Raw genomic sequence first — 16438 nt, 5'->3', positions numbered from 1 at the left:
TCGACCCCTAGCCTGGGAACCTCCATATGCCGTGGGTGTGGCCATAAAATAACAACAACAAAAGAACAGGCCCTTTCTTTTGTGTATTGTTTTTTTCTTTTAAAGTTTAGGGAGCTTTGGGGAAAACAAAGGGCGAAATCTGTTATGACCTTGAAGTCCGTAGTAGAACTTGGTGCCTTGACCCTGAGGGCCATCAATGCTTGTGGACGCCAAGGACTGGACCAGGTCAGGTAGACTTGTTCATTACTCTTAGGTAGGAGTTAGAGCAGTGCAGTAAAGCTTTCCACGGTGATGGAAATGTTGCATATCTGTGGCTATTTCAACTTCAATTAAAACTTAAAAATTGGTGGTTACTGTATTGGATGGAGCAAAAGCGTAGAAGTCTTTGCCAAAGAGCCTTAATGGTTTTGGGTTTCTATTGTAATTTTATATCAAAATGGTATAAGTTTGTCTACCTGTGGTTATTTATTTTTTTTTTCTTACAGCATTTGTGTTTTTATGGTGTTGAGGTAGTCCATCAGTCCTGTCATAATTCAGTGCCTAATGTACAAGCCGAAGTTTGTAACCCGAATGTCCATGGAGCATGGCCCACTGATCAGGGCTCAGGAGAAACTGGATCACGTGGACGTGGTCTCTGGACTTAGTTGGAACATGAGTTCAGCTGGTTTCTTTTTAAGCCTCCTGAATCTATAACCACATAACCTTCTTTTGGTTCCTCTTGAATCTAAAAGGCCAGGCTAATTATCTTTTTGTGGCCTGTTGCGTGAAGGGGAAGTCCTATGAGACTTGTTCTAAAGAACTCTGACCTGATATTCAAAAATATCAGGAAAAAACCGTCATTTTGGTTCTCTTTGTAGAGAAAGTGCAAAGTACACAGTACATTTAAATCTGTAGCTTGATCAGAATGTCTGAAACCATATTCCGGTAACATAGAAAATGCATATTTTAAATATTGTTAAATATAAAATAAATTATTTTAAGCAAGTTTCTTTCTCTCCCCTCACTTTTGCTTTAGAGGTCATCAATTATAAATTGAGTTATTCTCAAGCTTCCATTATCCCTTCCCTGTTCATTATTGCAACTTTGGCCATTTAGGTACCACAGTTAGAGTTTTTGCCACATTAGAGAATATATTCCAATATTACCCAGTTACTGTTTTTTTCTTTAAATAAAAATTTTGTTTTATTCTAAATAATATCCATGATATTACTAGTTTGATGTATTTAGTTTTCCTAATACGTATTGAAATAAATATATACCCATTAAAATAAAAACATTTTCCTAAGTACCATATAAATTTGCAAAACTTGTCCTCATTTCTCTTTTCTCTTCTAGGAATCCTTGTAGAATTGCTCTATATTTGGCTGACATATTACAAGCTATTGTATAGAAAAATTGGCTTTTTCTTCTTTATAGTGGTCTAAATTTCACTAAATAAATTTAGGAAACGCAAAAAGCTGTGTTTGTAAGGGTTTTCTCTCTCTTTAAAACAGGACCGCCTCTTCCACACTTTATACTTTTGGAAATAAACATATTTCTTTCTCCTTTTCTTACTTCCTGTCTCTCTGAATCAACTACAAGTTGTTTTACCAGCAGTTCTTACATAATTTAGTGACTATCTTTTTTTTTTTTTTTTTTTTTTTTTTTTGGTCTTTTTGCCTTTTCTAGGGCCACTCCCATGGCACATGGAGGTTCCCAGGCTAGGGGTTGAATCGGAGCTGTAGCCTCGGGCCTACGCCACAGCCACAGCAACACAGGATCCGAGCCGAGTCTGCAACCTATACCACAGCTCACGGCAACGCTGGATCCTTAACCCACTGAGCAAGGCCATGGACTGAACCTGCAACCTCATGGTTCCTAGTCGGATTTGTTAACCACTGAGCCACGACGGGAACTCCAATTTAGTGACTATCTTTAACCTTCAAAATCAAAAGCAATATCTCTTTTCACTTTTTTTCCCCTGTGTACATTAAGCTGTTAAGATGCTGTGAGAAGCAGCTCTTAACATGAAAAACGCTCAACCTAGCTCCTGATAAGGGAGGTGGACATCCTAACTACACTGGGTAGTTTGCTATCTCACTGTGTTAGTTAGGGCATGCAGAGATAAGCACTGCCATGCACTGCTGATGGGCTTGGAAATTGGTATAAATGCTGTGGAGGGCAATTTGTCAATGTCTGTTAAAATGACAGTATATGTCCTCGTTGATGCATTTTTTCCAGGAGTTTATTCTATAGGCTTATTCACACACCTTTTTAATGATACAGACACAAAGTTACTATAGTATTGTTTGTGATGGTTAAAGATTAGAAAGGACATTAAGGTTTATCAATAGAGAACTGGTTAAATAAATTATGGAATATCCAGCCAATGAAATATTAATCAGCTGTGGAAAAGAATGAGGAAGCTTTTTATACGTAATTATGGAAAGGTCACTGAGATGTAAGTGGAAAAAACAAAGTATATGGTGGTATGTCTAGTATGTCTATTTGTGGAAAAAACAAAATATATGGTGGTATGTCTAGTATGTCTATTTGTGTAAAAAAGTGTGTATATATATATATATATATATATATATATATTTTATGGTGTTCCCATGTGGCTCAGCGGTAATGAACCTGACTAGTATCCATGAGGATGTGGGTTCACTCCCTGGCCTTGCCCAGTGGGTTGAGGATCTGGCGTTGCCATGAGCTGTGGTGTAGTTTGCAGATGTGGTTTGGATCCTGCATTGCTTTGGCTGTGGTGTAGACTGGCAGCTGCAGCTCTTATTCAACCTCTAGCCTGGGAACTTCCATCTGGCATACGTGTGGACCTAAAAAGACAAAAAAAAGTGTGTGTGTGTGTATATACATATATATATATTATATTTTATAATTATATATAAACTATTTACACACACACTTTTTATATATAAACACATACACATTTTTTATTTCTTATTTATTTATTTATTTATTTTTTATTTTCCCACTGTACAGGAAGGGGGTCAGGTTATCCTTACATGGATACATTACAATTACATTTTTCCCCCAGCCTTTCTTCTGTTGCAACATGAGTATCTAGACAAAGTTCTCAATGCTATTCAGCAGGCTCTCCTTGTAAATCTATTCTAAGTTGTGTTTGATAAACCCAAGCTCCCGATCCCTCCCACTCCCTCCCCCTCCCATCAGGCAGCCACAAGTCTCTTCTCCAAGTCCATGATTTTCTTTTCTGAGGAGATGTTCATTTGTGCTGGATATTAGATTCCAGTTATAAGTGACATCATATGGTATTTGTCTTTGTCTTTCTGGCTCATTTCACTCAGGATGAGATTCTCTAGCTCCATCCATGTTGCTGCAAATGGCATTATGTCATTCTTTTTTATGGCTGAGTAGTATTCCATTGTGTCTATATACCACCTCTTCCGAATCCAATCATCTGTCGATGGACAATTGGGTTGTTTCCATGTCCTGGCTATTGTGAATAGTGCTGCAATGAACATGCGGGTGCACGTGCCTCTTTTAAGTAGAGTTTTGTCCGGATAGATGCCCAAGAGTGGGATTGCGGGGTCATATGGAAGTTCTATGTATAGATTTCTAAGGTATCTCCAAACTGTTCTCCATAGTGGCTGTACCAGTTTACATTCCCACCAACAGTGCAGGAGGGTTCCCTTTTCTCCACAGCCCCTCCAGCACTTGTTATTTGTGGATTTATTAATGATGGCCATTCTGACTGGTGTGAGGTGATATCTCATGATAGTTTTGATTTGCATTTCTCTTATAACCAGCGATGTTGAGCATTTTTTCATGTGTTTGCTGGCCATCTGTATATCTTCTTTGGAGAAATGTCTATTCAGGTCTTTTGCCCATTTTTCTATTGATTGATTGGTTTTTTTTGCTGTTGGGTTGTATAAGTTGTTTATATATTCTAGAGATTAAGCCCTTGTCAGTTACATCATTTGAAACTATTTTCTCCCATTCTGTAAGTTGTCTTTTTGTTTTCTTTTGGGTTTCCTTTGCTGTGCAAAAGCTTTTCAGTTTGATGAGGTCCCATGGGTTTATTTTTGTTCTAATTTCTATTGCTTTGGGAGACTGACCTGAGAAAATATTCATGATGTTGATGTCAGAGAGTGTTTTGCCTATGTTTTCTTTTAGGAGTTTGATGGTGTCCTGTTGTATATTTAAGTCTTTCAGCCATTTGGAGTTTATTTTTGTGCATGGCGTGAGGGTGTGTTCTAGTTTCATTGCTTTGCATGCAGCTGTCCAGGTTTCCCAGCAATGCTTGCTGAATAGACTTAATCTGTAGATTGCTTTGGGTAGTATGGCCATTTTTACCATATTGATTTTCCCAATCCAGGAACATGGAATATCTTTCCATTTCTTTACATCTTCTTTGATTTCTTTGATGAAAGTTTTATAGTTCTCGGCATATAGGTCCTTTACCTCCTTGGTCAGGTGTATTCCGAGGTATTTGATTTTGTGAGGTGCAATTTTAAAAGGTATTATATTTTTGACATACACATTTTTTAAAATGCAAAACATTGTTGAAAGACTACACAAAACCAATTAACATTGGAGGTAGGGACAAAGATGGAGGAAGTTTTCACTGTATACTTTTATGCTTTTTGAATTTTGAATACTGTGTATCTATTACCTGTTGGGAAAAAATACGCACAAACAGACCATGAGGTTCTTCACTGTGTTTATATCATAAGTTAGAGCCATTTTGTATGTCTCTTTTTGCCTTTTCTGCTCGTCAGGAACTGATCTATTCTGGGCTTTTTTCTCTCAGATGAAGTTTCTATGAAATATAGTTTGTAAATATCCTTAGGGATGATTTTTATATTCTTTTAAAATTTAAGTATAGTTTATATATGTTACAGGTATACAATATAGTGATTCACAATTTTAAATATACTCTGTTTATAATTATAAAATATTTTCTATGTTCCTGCGTTGTAAAATATATCCTCGTAGCTTATTTTATTATGTTATTCTGTAAATCCACTACTCTTTTCCTTTATTTTTGTATTAATTTCATTTCTGTCTAAACATCCAACTTGAGTTCCCTTGTGCTGCAGTGGGTTAAGGATACAGTATTGTCACTGCTGTGGCCCAGGTCGCTACTGTGGCTCAGATTCGATCCCTGTCCTGGGAACTTCCACATGCCACAGGCGTGCCCCCCCCCTCAAAAAAACATTCAACTTTACTGAAATCTTCATTATGATCCATTACCTACAGAGGTGATACTATTAGCCAGTGACAGAAAGATGGCAGACTTTGAACCTCTGTTTTGTCTCCATTTTCTTCACTAAGGTATCTTCAGACTGAAAAGGGTAAGAGGCAATGCACATTTCTGTTTTGAGTGATGGCACACTAGGTAATTGGGATCACTTCTCCCAGTGGGGACAATTAGGAAATAATTGTCAAAATATAAACATCTGCCTGAAGATCCTGGAAAGCTAGTCAGATAATGAACAATTACCAGGCTATGAGCCATGTGAGGGCAGAAGTGTAAAGACAGAGGTCCAAGGATGAGCGTCCAGGTTGGGGTTCCTTTCTCCTCTGAGGGGCTGTGTGGGACTCCTACATGGGGAGGCTGCATGGCAAGACTGTGAAAGTGCTTCTCGGAACTAAAGCAGCAGGGATTAATCAAGCAGGAGGAGCCCTGTGAACCCCCTTTTCTCTGGGTTAGGACCATGAAAGGCCATGTTCTAGAAGTAAGGGTAAGTTAGAAGCACGCCATTGCTCAGCTTCAGAAACATCTAAATTCATGAAATTGGATTAAGGTAACCTCAGGGAGCTAGTGCCCCCAGTATATGGAAGAATCAAAGGCAGATCTTTTCTGAAGGAGCATTGTAGTCTACAAATTTTATTTTGACAAACATCCTTGTGAGAATAGTTTTTGGCAAGTATCAAAAACGACTGGATAGGAGTTCCCGTCGTGGCGCAGTGGTTAACGAATCCGACTAGGAACCATGAGGTTGCAGGTTCGGTCCCTGCCCTTGCTCAGTGGGTTAACGATCCGGTGTTGCCGTGAGCTGTGGTGTAGGTTGCAGACGCGACTCGGATCCTGCGTTGCTGTGTCTCTGGCGTAGGCCGGTGGCTTCAGCTCCGATTCGACCCCTAGCCTGGGAACCTCCATATGCCGCAGGAGCGGCCCAAGAAATAGCAACAACAACAACAACAACAACAAAAAGACAAAAGACAAAAAAAAAAAAAAAGACTGGATATGGAGTTGCCGTTGTGGTGCAATGGCAATAAATCTGACTAGTATCCATGAGGATGCGGGTTTGATCCCTGGCCTCACTCAGTGGGTCAGGGATCCCATGATGCCACAACCTGTGGTGTAGGTCACAGATGTGGCTCAGATCCTGCATTGCTGTGCCTGTGGCATGGGCTTGCAGCTACTGCTCCAATTCGACCCCTATCCTGGGAACTTCCATATGCCTTGTGTGCGGCCCTAAAAAGCAAAAAAAAAAAAAAAAAAAAAAAAAAAAGAGACTAGATACAGATAATGAAATAATGTGAACAAAAATAAAAAGAAACAACAGTAAAAATGAATCTTTAGGGACATCAGATTTTGGAGTTACCAGTTACAGACTTAAAAATGATTATATTGTAAATCAACTGTACTTCAACTTAAAGATGGATTTATTGGAGTTCCCATCAGTGGCTCAGTGGTTAACAAATCCGACTAGGAACCATGAGGTTGTGGGTTAAGGATCTGGCGTTGCCGTGAGCTGTGGTGTAGGTTGCAGACGCGGCTCTGTAGGTTGCAGCTGTGGCTCTGGCATAGGCTGGAGGCTATAGCTCCGATTAGACCCCTAGCCTGGGAACCTCCAAATGCCATGGGTGTAGCCCTAGAAATGGCAAAAATAAATAAATAAATAAAATAAAATAAAATAAAGATAGATTTATTGTGTTCAAGGAGATAAAAAACAAGCTTGAGAAATTTAGCAGAGGATTGAAATTTATAAAAATAGAACCAATAGCAATTCTGAAACTGAAAAATACAGATGAAAATTACGAACTCCGTTGATTAGCTTAGCAACAAGTTATTACCTTGAAGAGAGAATAGTGAACTGGAAGAAAGGTCAGAAGAAAATATGTCAAAATGCCACAGTGGAAAATTAAAAAATGAGATGAGACATAGAGGATACAGTAAAAAGGTCTAACATTTGTATAATTGGAATCCTAAAAGGTAAGGAGAGCAAGAATGGAGAGAAGCTATGTTTGATGAGATAACAGCTGTAAAGTGTCTAAAATTAATGGAAACTACAGATTCATAAAGCCCTATATACTTCAAGCTGGGTATATAATCCATGTAGGTACACATGAAATTAAAACTGCTCTAAGACCTGGAGTTCCCATCATGGCTTAGCGGAAACGAATCTGACTAGTATCCATGAGGATGCAGGTTCGGTCCCTGGCCTCGCTCAGTGGGTTGAGGATCTGGCGTTGCTGTGGCTGTGGTGTAAGCCCACGGCTACAGCTCTGATTTGACTCCTAGCCTGGGAACCTCCACATGCCGTGGGTGCAGTCCTTAAAAGACAAAAACAGAAAACAAAAAACCCAGAACTCCTATAAAACCAAAGCAAAGACAGATATTGAAAGTAGCTGGATAAATTCCTGTTGTGGCTCAGCAGGTTAAGAACCCAGCTAGTATTCATGAGGATGCAACTTTGATCCCTGGCCTAGCTCAATGGGTTAAGGATCCAGTGTTGCCTTGAGCTGTGGTGTAGGTCACAGATGTGGCTTGGATCTGCTGTTGCTTGTGGCTCTGGTGTAGGCTGGCAGCTGTAGCTCTGATTAGACCTCTAGCCTGGGAACCTCCATATGCTGCGGGTGCAGCTGTAAAAAACAAACAAACAAAAAAACCAAAAAACAAATAATAATTCTTAATACTGTTCCAAACAGTACTCTTCAAAACAAATTATGGCTTAAAAGAAATATTTTATTTTAGATTTTTGCCAATTATAGTATTTGTAAATTATTAATTAAATAGCATTAGTATCCCCTGCAAAAAAAAAAAAAAAAAAAAAGAATGAAGGCGAAATAAAGATATTTCCAGGCAATCAAAAACAGGATTTATCATTTGCAGACCTACACTAAAGGAATAACTGAATTCTTCAGGCAGAATCAAAATAATCCCAAATGAAAAGAAAAATGTGATTTATTATCCCTCATTAACATAAATGTAAAAAGTCATTAGCAAAATATTAGCATGCTGAATCTAGCAATGTATATGACTAAGTTGGGTTTTTTGTCAGAACTGCAGAGTTATTTTAACATTAAAACAGGAGCTCCTATCATGGCACAGTGGAAAGAAATCTGACTAGGAACCATGAGGTTTCGGGTTCAATCCCTGGCCTTGCTCAGTGGGCTAAGGATCTGGTGTTGCCATGAGCTGTGGTGTGGGTCACAGATGAGGCTGTGGGGTAGGCCGGTAGCTATAGCTCCAATTCCATCCCTGCCCGGGAACCTCCATATGCCTCGGGTGTGGCCCTAAAAAGCAAAAAAAAAAAAAAAAAAAGGAACAAGACAATAACCATAGCTGTTCCCATTGTGATGCAGCAGTTTAAGGATTTGGTGTTTTCTCTGCAGCAGCTTGGGTTCAATCCCTGACCCAGGACAGTAGATTAAGGATCTGACATTGCCAAGCTGTGGTGTAGGTCAAAAGCTGCAGCTCGAACTTGATCCCTGGCCTGGGAACTTTCATATGCCACAGGAGTGGCTAAAAAGAAAAATCAACTAAATTACCATTTTATTACAATAGAGGATGAAAATTATCAGTTTAATAGAAGCAGAAAAAAAGTGTTTGGTATAGTCAACCTCCATTAATGAGTCAAAACTCTTAGCAAACTAGGAATAAAAGGAAGCTTCTTTATTTGGATAAAGCATATCTACCAAAAAAACATACAAGCAGCATCAAACTTAATGGGGAAATTTAAAAATTTTCCTTCTGAGATTAGGAATAGGACGAGGGTGCCCACTCTCACCACTTGCTTTTCATCCTTTAACTGGATAGTCTAGCAAGTATAGTTGGGCAAGAAAAATACAGGCCATCATGCAAAATGCTATTGCATATAAATGTAGCATATAGTATATGTATACTAACAAAGAAATTAAAAAATCTATATAATTTACTACAATGAAAGTTCAAATACTTAGGAATAAATTGCACGTAATATATGCAAAAGCTTTATGCAAAATATTATAATAATGTTACTATTGAGAGAAATTAAAACTTAGTAAAGGGAAGGATGCACCATATTCTCAGTTTGGAAGACTCAATATTGTAAAGATATCAGTTCTCCCCGACATGCTTTATAGATAAAATACAATCGTAATAAAAATCTGGAGTTCTGTGGTGCAGTGGGTTAAGGATCCGGCATTTTCACTGCAGCAGCTTGGGTCGCTGCTGTGGTATGGGTTTGATCCCTGGCCTGGGAACTTCCATGTGCTCTGGGCCAGGCCGAAACAAACAAAAAACTCTAGCAGGGTTTTGGTGGGCTTTTTGGGGGGAATTTGACAGGCTGGTTCTAAAACATATATAGAAATGGAAGGCCATAAATAAAACAAAGACAAGTAACAACAGCAAGATGGAAAGATATGGTCTATCAGCTATCGAGACTTATTTTAGGAGTTTTCATTGTGGCTCAACAGAAAGGAATCTGACTAGCATCCATGAGGACGCAGGTTCAGTCTCTGGCCTCGCTCAGTAGGTTAAGGATCCTGGCATTGCTCTGAGCTGTGGTGTAGGTTGCAGATGTGGTTCGGATCCCGAGTTGCTGTGGTGTAGGCTGGCAGCTTACAACTCCGATTCCACCCCTAGCCTGGGAACCTCCATATGCTTCAGGTACGGCCCTTAAAAAAAAAAAAGTCTTATTTTAAAGCTTTTACGTAATAGCCCAAAAGGCCCTAGTAATAGATTAAAAGCCTAGAAAGGAAATGTTTGACTTGCAGCAAAGACTATACTGTAGAGTAATAGGGAAAGAATGGTAAATATTGCTGGTACAATTGAGTATCTTAAGAGAAAAGAAAGAAGGAAAAGAAATGAAACTTGGTCTTTATCTCTTGCACCATAAGCACAAAAAATCAACCTAGCTGAATTATAGATCAAAATGTGAAAAGAAGTACAATAAGCTCCTAGACAATAATACAGGAGAATTTTTTTTTTTTTTAATTTTAGGGCCGCTCCTGCAGCATATGAAATTTCCCAGGTTAGGGGTCCAATTGGAGTTGCAGCTACCAGCCTCTGCCACAGCCACAGCAATATTGCGATCTATGCTGCAGCTTGCAGCAAGATGGGATCCTTAACCCACTGATTGAGGCCAGGGGTTGAACTCACATCCTCACAGACACTATTTCGGGTTTTTAACCCTCTGAGCCACAACAGGAACTCCAGAAGAGTATTTTCTTTCTCTCAATATAAGGGAAGATACCACTGGACACCTAAAGACTAATGAAGGAAAGGACTGATAAATTTTGATGACATTAAAATTAAGAACTTTGGTTCATCCAAGGACACCATTAAAAGAGTGAAAGGGTAAATTGCAGAGTGGACGCAGATCTAACACATGTAACTGACGAAAATTAGTATCTAGAATTCCTTTAAGTAATAAGGAGACAATCCAGCTCTCAGCTTTTGCTTTAGATGAGGCCAAAATGCACCTTTCTTTGTCCCCGATCTCAGTTTATTTGGCACCAGCTGCCAGGACCCCACCATCCCTGCTTTCTTCTTCTCTTTGCTTGAATGCATCATTTTTTATCTCTGACAGTTATCTTCTCTGCTTAGCCATCTGCTTTTACATGGCCTGTGAAGGCTTCTCCCAAAAGGTGGGCTCAGTCACTAAGCCGTCTGAGATCCTTCACAGTTTGTTTTGGTCTCCGATACCAGCTCCAGGTTTTGGGGAAGAGAATTGGACACTGTGGGACAGATGTTCACTGAAAACCAATGAGCTAGGGCCAGCATAGTGTTTCTTGGTCACAGGAACTGCTCCTTCAAGGCTGTCAACACAGGAAGTTCTTAGGAAAGGGTTGTAGACGTTTCTAATGCAACATCATTCTCTATAGCAGTGAAATGTTTTAAACAACCTTTAACAGTAGAGGCTTGGGGATTGGTTAAAGAAATTATGGTACAGCCTATGGGATAATATGCAGCCATTTAAAATTATTTTTTTAGTCTCATTTTTATTGACCCTAAAAAATGCTCGTGAATAATGTTCAATAACATTAGGTGTATGTCCTTTCAGAAATATGAATTTATAAATATAATTTATTTAAAATATAGTTTAATTTATACACATACAAATATTCTATACATATTTATATTTATAGTGAGCTCTAGAATGAGTAGAAACTATGAAACATTAATGGAATAACTAATGATAAGCTGTATTCATACCTGAGCTAGTAGGTATTACGGTTTAACTGATCAACTCAGTACTGTCCAACTAGAACCTGTGCTCTCCATGCGTCAGCCAAAGTCGATTGCTGGTATTGGGGGGGAATATATAAATATATGGATGTGTATACATATGCATTTGTCTGTGTACATAGATATATGTTCGTATATGTAGAAATATATTTCAGAAGGGATTTGCACCAAGATGTTAACAATGGTTATCTTTGTCTAGTGAGATTATTTGGTTGTTTTGGGGTTTTTTTTGTTGGTTTGTTTTTTTCCTTGTCTGTATTTCCTGATACTTTCAATACTGAATAATGGATTATTTGTATATTAAAGTCTGGAAGGGTAAATGCAAAATATTTTCTTTTCTGTATTTAGTTTGTTCTACATGTAGTTGTATCATTTCAAACACTTAATTTGAAATAAATAATATCAAGGAGTTCCCTTCATGGCTCAGTGGTTAACAAATCTGACTAGGAACCATGAGGTTGTGGGTTCGATCCCTGGCCTCACTCAGCGGGTTAAGGATCTGGCATTGCCGTGAGCTATGGTGTAGGTCGCAGATGAGGCTTGGATCCCGCATTGCAGTGGCTGTGGTGTAGGCCGGCAGCTACAGCTCCAATTTCACCCCTAGCATGGGAACCTCCATATGCCACGGGAGCGGCCCTAGAAAAGGCAAAAAGACCAGTAATAATAATAATATCGATATGTAAATTTTTGCATTTAAATTAAAAAGTCAATTATATTCCAAAAAATCTGTTTCAAAAATAGAGGATAGGAGAGATCAGGCTTGGAATAAGTTTATTTTTGTAAGCCCTTGGAGATCATGATTGACTTATTTAGGCCAACAGGGTAAGTTTGCAGTTAAAAAAATCTGGTGCCCAGTTAAGTTAGCATATTGCATCAAGAAATATTGTGCCCTTATTGAGAAATTATTGTCTCAATGGTCAATGCATTATTTAGAACACATCCGAAAAAGTTGTCCATTTTAGCTCTTTACTTGAAATGGGACAAAGAGGAACAACAAAATGAGGCCAGCATGGTCAGAGGTCGTCTGAGGGATGAGAGGACTGGAGATGGTCGGCCTGGGAAGGAGCTTGCAGGAAATGTGATAGCAGGCTGTAAATATTTGAAAGGATATTGTGTGGAGCAGTGATCGAAGAGCAGAATTTATTAGGAAGCACATTTTCATAGGTCACCATAGGGAAGAACTGTCTATTCTCACGATCTCTCGGTGCAGAGAGCCTCTTCACAAGCTGGCAGAGACTGGGGAACGTCTGGGTTTTGTCTTAACTCAGTTCCTTTGATGAGAAGTGTAAAGAAAACTTCAGGAGTTCCCATTATGGCTCATCAGTAACGAACCCAGCTAGTATCCATAAGGACTCGGGTTCGATCCCTGGCCCCGTTCAGTGGGTTAAGGATCCTGAGTTGCCACGAGCTGCTGTGTAGTTTGCAGACTAGGCTCAGATCTGTTGTGGCTGTGGCTGTGGCTGTGGTGTAGGCTGGTAGCTGCAGATTAGACCCCTAGCCTGGGAACTTCCATAAGCTGCAGGTGTGGCCCTAAAAAGACAAAAAAGCAAGAAAGAAAGGAAGGAAGGAAGGAAAGGAGGGAGGAAAGAGGGAAGAAAGAAAGAAAACCTCAGTCTTCCTCCTGTGTTTCTCCTTTACTCTCTACCACATTCACAACTCTTCAGACACCAGATGGATGGAGTTTTTTTCCCACACCGAGTGATTCTGCAACACCAGCTGGGTGTCCTACAATTTAACTAAATTCTAAACACAGTCTACGTGGACACAGTGTCGGATCCCACTGGTTAAGGGCTCAGTCCCACGAGACTGCTCCACCCCACTTCAGATGCCCATCGCCAGTAGCAGGTCCCCAGCTTACCCACAACTTCTGTCAGATTTGGCTGCAAATTGGAGGTTCCCGTGACCTCCTCCCCCTTGGATTTGATTATTTGCTAGAACAGCTCAGAGAACTCAAAAACTTCTGTTTACACATTTATTAAAGGATATGGTAAAGATTACAGATGAACAGTCAGATACAGAGGGTGAGGTCTGGGGCAGGGTGGGGTTCCCAAGTGGAGGAGCTTCTGTCCCCATGGAGTTGGGATGGGTCACCCTCCTGGTATGTGGACACATTCACTGAATTGGCGGCTCTCCAAACCTAATACTTTTGGGATTTTTATGGAGGTTTCATCATGTAGCATGATCAATCATTAACTCCATTTCCAGCCCTTCTTCCCTCTCTGGAGAGAACAGGGTGGGATTGAAAATCCCAAGCTTCTGGAGTTCCCCTTGTGGCACAGTGGAAATGAGTCCGACTAGTAACCATGAGGTTGTGGGTTCGATTCCTGGCCTCGCTCAGTGGATCATTAAGGATCTGCGTTGCTGTGCCTGTGGTGTAGGTTCGCAGTTACAGCTCTGAATCGATCCCTAGCCTGGGAACTTCCATATAGCCACGGGTACGGCCCTAAAAAGCAAAAAAACAAAAACAAAAAAAAAACCCTCAAGCTTCTGATCATGGCTTGGTCTTTCTGGTTACCAGCCCCAACCAGGAGCCCAAGAGTCACCTCATTAAAACAAGGGTCACTGCTATCACACAGAAGATTAAGCAAACTCTGTGTCAGGAACCAAAGTCAAAGACCAAATATTAGAATAAAAGGTGCTTCTTATCTAATCATTTAGGGAGTTATAAAGGTTTTAGTTCTATGCCAGGAACCGGAGGCAGAAACTATTGTATGTATTTTCTATTATCTCACAAGAGGAAAATTGGGTGACATGAGTTCTCAGGTCTTTCTACCTATGAGAGTGTGAGTTGACGAAAAGAAACATAGGTCCTGGGAGTTCCCAGTTCAGCTCAGAGAAAATGAATCTCACTAGCATGCATGAGGACTCAGGTTCTATCCCTGACCTCTCTCAGTGGGTTAAGGATCCTGTGTTGTGGTGAGCTGTGGTATAGGTTGCAGATGTGGCTGTGGTGTAGGCCAGTAACTACAGCTCTGATTTGACCCCTAGCCTGGAAAACTCCATATGCTGTGGGTACAGCCCCTTAAAAAAAAAAAAAAAAATAGATTTACGTATTTACATATGAACAAAATGAGACCAGATTAAAGTTAGATCGCAAATATTTGCCTGTCACTTACACTTTTATGTTGCTACTAAACTCTGAAATTTTTAGCATTTGAAGTTTATATCAGTTAAGTTGTATTTTAAATTGAGCAGTGAACCTTGAGCTTCAGTTTCTTGCTATCTTAACTAGAGGAGGTTCACCAGGGGTTATCTAAACACACTGAGCCATATGCTTTTCTGATGGAAAGGCTGAATGGATACACCATAAAACTTAGTAGCTCTTAATGGTTAAGAGCATGGTTGCCTGGGTTTGAATCCTGTCTCTATGCCTTAGTTTCCTTACCTGCAAGTGGTGATGAGAATACCAGCCATAGGCTTGTTGTGAGCCTGGGAACCTGGCCTTCATTTGGCATTTCACCTGTGTATTCCATGAGGATGCCTAACAGTTATTAAGTCATTGGTGAATGAGTGATTGAGTGAATGAATGAGATTGCAAAAATCCTTTATCTGACCCCAGATACAGTGATGTGAGCTGATTCAGTGTCGAGGTGGCACTCTCTACTTTGGCACTGAATTCTGGTTCATCTCATCCTACATGTCATTTTGTCCTGTGCATTCTACCAAATTTAACCGTTTGCTTTCTGAGAAATGTGATCCGTGAATTAGGATTAATTCTGTGGGGACCTGTTTTGGAAAAAAAAATTTTTTTTGAGTGGTTATAACAGTCTGAGAATATTTGGATGTGATGCCTTGAATAATTTATGTACTGGGCCTCCCAGAGTATAAAGTTTGTGCTTAGAGTATTTTTAGAAAGAGAAAGTTTGTTGAAACTGCCAGATTTTTTAACAGATACAAGATGATTATAGCTGTGTTCCCTCTCAGGTATTGAATTTTTCTTCCCATGATTTTCTAGACAATGAAGATCTAGAGGACACCAAGGCCGCCTCACTCGTGGCTTCTGCCTCTGATCCAGAACCCCATTCCTCACCCTACAGGTAGGGCCAGCAACTACTTTGGATTTAATGCTTCTAGAGGTTTTACTTCTGAAATGGTAACTGATGAAAGAAGTAGACAGCAACTCTAAGGAGAAAGACAGGTTGAGGTGAAGAGTATGGAGAGTGTTGTCATCAATTATTAAACCCTTAAGTGTGTTTAGGGGCAAAGCCAGATCTATTGCAGGTGATCTTTTTTTTTTTTTTTTTTTTTTTGTTACTCTCCAAGAATAAAACTGTAACAAATAGTGTAGTGTCATCATTTATTCCCTCTTGAAGACCAGGTTCAAATGTTAAAACACTAGAAGTGGATCCCAGATGGACATTCAAGAGAATGTGTATTTGGTGTTTACCCATAAAACGTGCACGCGCGCACACGCACACACACACACACTCTTAGGGGCAATTTTTTATTATGCGTTTTCAGATTAAACCATAATGATGACCTTCAGGTTGTCATTCTTAATTTCCCTCTTCATCCTTCTCCTCTACCTGCCAACAGTGATATCAGAGTGTAGAGCAGAGAGGAAATGGTACTGAGCTCTAGAATAAATGGAAGCCATGAAACATTAATGGAATAATTAATGAAAAACTGTTCTTTGGAAAATCCTGAGCTATGGATGTTAGAGTTTAACTGATCAGCTCGTAGTACAATGCGGTCCAGTGGAACCAGTGATCTCTGTGTCCCCTACAAAGGTGGTGGCTAGGGATGGGGGAATGCCAAGATATTTTAAAAATAAGTTATTTCTTAAGTAGACATTCATTCATCTTACCTTTGTATACGAAGTAAATCTTTTCCCCTCAGAAATCAGACACTGGGAGATGATGATTAGTATCATTATAATATAGTTGGTGATCATAATATAATACCCACACTTCATTGAATGTTTCTCTGTAATAATGATACTTTTTATCAAATATTTCTATTTGCTCAATACTGTACTAGGTGTTAAAATGTATTATCTTGGGAAGTTCCTATCGT

The 16438-nt window shown here is 39.6% G+C and overlaps 1 protein-coding gene across 3 annotated transcripts in view; it reads left to right on the top strand.

Moving 5' to 3' along the window:
* TMED8 (transmembrane p24 trafficking protein family member 8) overlaps window positions 1-16438 on the top strand; it is a 38268-nt gene that overhangs the window by 4385 nt on the left and 17445 nt on the right. For all 3 annotated transcript variants that reach the window (XM_084969882.1, XM_003356761.5, XM_013989199.3), the window contains exon 2: window positions 15378-15459. Coding sequence is in view for 1 of the 3 variants with exons in the window: in XM_003356761.5 (XP_003356809.2) it covers window positions 15378-15459 (82 nt within the window). In the remaining 2 variants the exon portion in view is untranslated. The remainder of the gene's footprint in view (window positions 1-15377; window positions 15460-16438) is intronic.

This window comes from Sus scrofa, chromosome 7, assembly GCF_054392235.1.
Source record: "Sus scrofa isolate SSC_HxYL_T2T_F1_AM1 chromosome 7, Sscrofa_HxYL_maternal_Yorkshire_Landrace_v2.0, whole genome shotgun sequence".
NCBI classification, from domain to species: domain Eukaryota; kingdom Metazoa; phylum Chordata; class Mammalia; order Artiodactyla; family Suidae; genus Sus; species Sus scrofa.
Note: the sequence above shows the minus strand (reverse complement) of the source record. Positions and strands in the feature narration are given on the sequence as shown.